This window comes from Thamnophis elegans, chromosome 4 (assembly GCF_009769535.1).
Source record: "Thamnophis elegans isolate rThaEle1 chromosome 4, rThaEle1.pri, whole genome shotgun sequence".
Lineage (NCBI taxonomy): Eukaryota > Metazoa > Chordata > Lepidosauria > Squamata > Colubridae > Thamnophis > Thamnophis elegans.
In genome coordinates this window covers 140,033,613-140,038,936 of record NC_045544.1, presented here as the reverse complement: position 1 = coordinate 140,038,936, position 5,324 = coordinate 140,033,613, and the positions used below count along the sequence as shown (strand labels likewise).

The following is a 5,324-nucleotide window of genomic DNA, read 5'->3' as shown; positions in this document are numbered from 1 at the left end:
TGGGAGGGGAAGCAGCATTCCATTCAAGGCCCAACGTCCTGCTGGGACCCTTCCCTGTCCTGCTGCTTTCTCATATCGCCTCATTGTTCTTGTCCGGCATCCAAACACATCCTGCAGGTTTCAGTCCTCTTTCGTTGTCCCCCCCCCCCAACGAGAAAAAGACTACAGGTAGTCCTCAAGTGTGACCACAATTGAGCCCCAAATTTAGGCCGTTAAGTGAGAAATTCGTTAAGCGAGTTTGCCCCATTTTACAGGGTCCGCTTTTCGGATCATCGAACGACGCTGTCAGGCCTGCAGCCATCTTTTCTTTTGGGTCTTTGGCCTGCCACACTTTCTATTTTCTACAATGCCTTTCTACGGTGGGAAAATGGGAGGTGGGGATTGTACGGAGTTAGATGATAGGTAGCCATAACAACATTCTAGAAAGCCAAGGTCATCCTTTGTCTTTGCACCTCTGCACTGACCGGAACTGGATGGGTGGAAGCTGCCAGCGTGGCAGTGGGAGATGGGACCATGGGATGGGCTTGTGGGCGTGGTGGGGGAGAGGAAAGATCTTGGACTTTCAACTGGGTGGGGAAGCTTTCAAATTAGGGTTTTCCCAGATGTGCTAATGTAGCTCTCTTCATAAATTGGGACTTTGAGAATCCTTTGCCTCGGACTCTGATTTAATTTTGGATGCTATTTGGAACCCTGACAGCCACTTTGCATGATCAGCTGTGTCTACGGGACGCACGCCTGCGGCCATCTCTGTTTTGGATGCCCGCGAGGTCGCCAGCCGTTAACTTCTAGCTGATAGTCAGTCTTGGCCACGGTGGAAGGTGCTGCTCTCTGGATGTGTCCATACCAGCGGAGCCGGGCTTCTCTCTCTTCTCTATAATCAGTGCCACACCGAAATGCTGTCGAACGGTGTCATTTGTGATGTGGTCCAGAAAGGAGGTGCCCGATATCCAACAGAGCCTTCGTATTTCCACGGCATGGAGAGAGCTTTCGGTCCCGTTGTCACAGCATTCAGTGCCATGCAGTGTGATAGGGAGGATGGTTGCCTTCTAAATCTTAGATTTAAGATGCGTTGGCCTTCATCTGTCCTGTAACAATCGGGCAGTTCTTGGCGACGCGTCCAGGCTGCATTCCCACTTGAGCGTACCTCGCCATTAATGTCGCCGTTGCCTTGGAGGTGGGGTCCCAGATTTTTGAGATCCAATCTCGGTTAGAGTGCAGTCTTTAGGCTGCTACTGCTGACTGCCGGCTGCCTGCAATTTGGCAGTTCGAACCTCACCAGGCTCAAAGTTGACTCAGCCTTCCATCCAGGGATGGATTCAGCTGTTTCGGACTGGTAGCTTCGACGATCAGCTGGAGGGTGAACGGTTCACTCCGACGATCAAGTTGGCCCATCCCTCTGCCCCTGCCCTTTACTTACCTATATCTTCTCAGCTGATCCTCGTGGCAGATTGCCACGCCTCAGCTGTGTTACTCCCTAGAAGTAACGTGGAAGGTACGTCTTGTTAAAACTGCTGACGTGCGCGATCGCGCAGCCCGCAGTCACCGAACTGGTTGTTAAACTGGCAGGGTCCCACCACTGCTTCCATCCTTCCGAGGTTGGTAAAATGAGGACACAGATTGTTGGGGGCAAGAGGCCGACTCTGTAAACGGCTTAAAGAAGGAAAGCACTATGAAGTGGTATATAAATCTAAGTGCTAGTGCTTGGGGAAGGAGGGGGAGGGAGGGAAGGATGAGAAGGAAAGATGGAAGAGAAGAAGGAACGAAGGGAGAGGGAGGGAAGGATGAGAAGGAAGGATGAAAGAGAAGGAGGGAGGAAAGGAAGGTAAGAAGGAAGAAATAAAGAAGGAATGAATGTTCTTCCAGTTGTTAGAAGGCAGAATTGCAGGCTAAACTCTGCCCGCAGCCAGGAAGTTCGATCCTGACTGGCTCAAGGCTGACTCAGCCTTCCGTCCTTCCGAGGTGGGTAAAATGAGACCCAGATTGTTGGGGCAGGAGGCTGACTCTGTAAACGGCTTAAAGAAGGAAAGCACTATGAAGTGGTATATAAATCTAAGTGCTACTGCTTGGGAAGGAAGGACGAGAAGGATGAAAGAGAAGAAGGAGGGAGGGAGGAAAGGAAGGTAAAAAGGAAGAAAATAAAGAAGGAACGAATGTTGTTGCAGTGTTAGAAGGCAGAATTGCAGGCTAAACTCTGCCCACAGAGGAAGTTCGATCCTGACTGGCTCAAGGCTGACTCAGCCTTCCGTCCTTCCGAGGTGGGTAAAACGAGGACCCAGATTGTTGGGGGCAAGAGGCTGACTCTGTAAACCGCTTAGAGAGGGCTGTCAGGAACTATAAAGCGGTATATAAGTCTATGTGCTATTGCAGGATAACTGCCCACTGGCAAGAGTTTGATCCTGACCAGCTGAAGGTTGACTCAGCCTTTCATCCTTCCGAGGTCGGTAAAACGAGGACTTAGATTGTTGGGCAAGAGGCTAACTCTGTAAACCGCTTAGAGAGGGTTGGAAAGCAGTATATAAGTTTGTGCTATTGCTATTTCTCCTCCCTCCCCTCTTTTCTCCTTCCTTCCTTTCATCTTTCCCTCCCACCTTCCTTCTGTCTCTTCTTCTCTTTTCTCCTTCCTTCCCTCCCTCTTCATTTTCTCCTTCCTTCCTTCCCTCCCTCTCCATTTTCCCTCTGTTTCCTTCCTTCCTTCCCTCCCTCCCTCTTTCCTTTCCCTCTGTTTCCTTCCCATGGTGGCGCATGGGTTAGAAGGCAGCATTGCAGGCTAAACTCTGCCCACAGCCAGGAAGTTCGATCCCGACCGGCTCAAGGTTGACTCAGCCTTCCGTCCTTCCGAGGTGGGTAAAATGAGGATCCAGATCGTTGGGGGCAAGAGGCTGACTCTGTGTAAACGGCTTAGAGGAGGCTGGAAAGCAGTATATAAGTTTGTGCTATTGCTATTTCTCCCTCCCTCCCTCTCTTTTCTCCTTCCTTTCCATCTTTCCCTCCCTCCTTCTTCTGTTCCTTCTTCTCTTTTCTCCTTCCTTCCCTCCCTCCTATTTCCCATTTCTTCCTTCCCTCCCTCCTCCTTTCCCTTGTTTCATTTCCTTCCTTCCTTCCTTTCTTCCTTCCCATGGTGGTGCATGGGTTAGAAGGCAGCATTGCAGGCTAAACTCTGCCCGCAGCCAGGAAGTTCGATCCTGACTGGCTCAAGTCTGACTCAGCCTCTCATCCTTCCAAGGTGGGGAAAATGAGGACCAGACTGTTGGGGGCAAGAGGCTGACTCTGTAAACCGCTTAGAGAGGGCGGGAAAGCACCGTGATGTGGAATAGAAGACTTAATTGCTACGTCTAAGTGCTTTTGCCCCCCCCCTTTTTTTTTGCAGATACAAGAGCCTGGTGACCGGAAAGAGAGCCCGCGTTCTCATCGGCGTCCTCTGGTTCCTTCGTTCATCATCGGCCTGACGCCGCTGATTGGTTGGAACAATATGGGTCAGAACTGCAACGAGACACAGACCCCCTGCCTGGTGACCTGCCTCTTCGAGAACGTGGTGCCCATGACCTACATGGTCTACTTCAACTTCTTTGGCTGCGTCCTCCTGCCGCTCTTCATCATGCTCTGCATCTACATCAAGATCTTCGTCGTCGCCTGCAAACAGCTGCGGCAGATCGAGCTGGTGGGCAACTGCCGGATGACGTTGCAGAAGGAGGTCAACGCCGCCAAGTCGCTGGCCATCATCGTGGGCCTGTTTGCCCTCTGCTGGCTGCCGCTGCACATCCTCAACTGCCTGACTCTCTCTACCCGACGTTCAAGGAGAGCAAGCCCGGCTGGAGCATGTATTTAACCATCATCCTCCCCACACCAACTCGGTGGTCAACCCCATGATTTACGCCTACCGCATCCGGGACTTCCGGTACACTTTCCGGAAGATCCTGATGCGCTACGTCCTGTAAGGACGAGGATTTTCCCAAGTACCCCAAAGGGAGCACCGCCGGCGGCAGCAGCCATCACCTGGCGGTAAATAACCTGAACACGTCGCGACCTACGTTTGAGGTCCGCGGGAAAGCCAGGAGGACTTTGATCTGTCCCTTGTTCGGGGCAGGACACAGGGGACCCCCATTCAGCGTGACGCTGCTGCCAGGAGATTCACAATAAGGTAGTCCTTGGCTTACGACCTACCATTACGGTGGGAAAGGGGAGAGGGTCACCCCACGTGATCGGCCTGCTTTGGCGACTTTTTTTTTGAGTAGTCATTTAGCGGAACAATTGTTCATTAAGGGTGGTTTGGTCAAAAACGAGAAGTAGATTTTTGGGTTTCGGTAGAAATGTTGTAACCCCCGTCGTGTTGCGAGAGACGGCAACAAGTGGCCGTAAACGCGAGCCAACGGAGAAGCGCCTAAAATGCGGTCACGTGACCACGTTGGGGAACCGGCCTTTGAAACGTCAGAAACTGGGTCTTCGATAACCGTGGTGAGGTTTGTGGTAATTTTGAACGGTGGTGGTCGTACGTCAAGGACTACCCACGCGATACGAAGGCGTGTTGAACAAGAACGGCTCGGTTTTCTTTTGCGTACAATAGTGTTTGTCGACCTCAGAAACGGGACGCTGTGTGCACTTCAATTCCCAACATTCCTTAGGTAGCTTTAAGGTGGTAGACCTCAATCCATGCTGGCTGGGGAATTCTGGGAATTGAAGTCCACCCATCTTAAAGCAGGTGGCTGGGGAATTCTGGGAGTTGACGTCCACCCTCTTCAAGTATGCTTGACTGGGGAATTCTGGGAATCAAATCCACCATCTTAAAGCAGGCTGGCTGAGGAATTCTGGGAGTTGAAGTCCACCCATCTTAAACTGACTAGGGAATTCTGGGAGTTGAAGTCCACCCATCTTAAAGCAGGCTGGCTGAGGGATTTTGGGAGTTGAAGTCCACCCTCTTCAAGTATGCTTGACTGGGGAATTCTGGGAGTTGGTCCACCATCTTAAAGCAGGCTGGCTGTGGAATTCTGGGAGTTGAAGTTCACCCCTCTTCAAGTATGCTTGACTGGGGAATTCTGGGAATTGAAGTCCACACATCTTAAAGCATGCTGGCTGTGGAATTCTGGGAGTTTTCCACACAGTTTCATGTCACGGAGGTTAGAAAATCCTGGTATACAATTAAAGGGCTTCTCCTGCTGCCTGAGCCCTTTGTATGTTGGTGAGATTAATTTACATTTAATACTTTAATCTTTGCCTCCATTAGAAGGGCAGGTTTTGTAAACCATGCTGCTCTTTCTGTCTTTGCCTGCCTGCGTGGGTGGGAAGGTGTCATCTGTTAAATGTCTTGTGCTCCTGCCATTGCTCGAAAA

At 51.1% G+C, this 5,324-nt stretch overlaps 1 protein-coding gene across 1 annotated transcript; it reads left to right on the top strand.

Annotated features, from left to right (window-relative positions):
* Positions 1-893: 893 nt before the first annotated feature.
* ADORA2B (adenosine A2b receptor) lies at positions 894-4,716 on the top strand. The gene is given in 6 exon segments (XM_032216147.1): positions 894-1,021; positions 3,368-3,423; positions 3,426-3,773; positions 3,776-3,835; positions 3,838-3,928; positions 3,930-4,716. Coding segments are annotated over 6 exon segments (891 nt in total). The 3' UTR covers positions 4,138-4,716.
* The last annotated feature ends 608 nt before the right edge of the window (positions 4,717-5,324 follow it).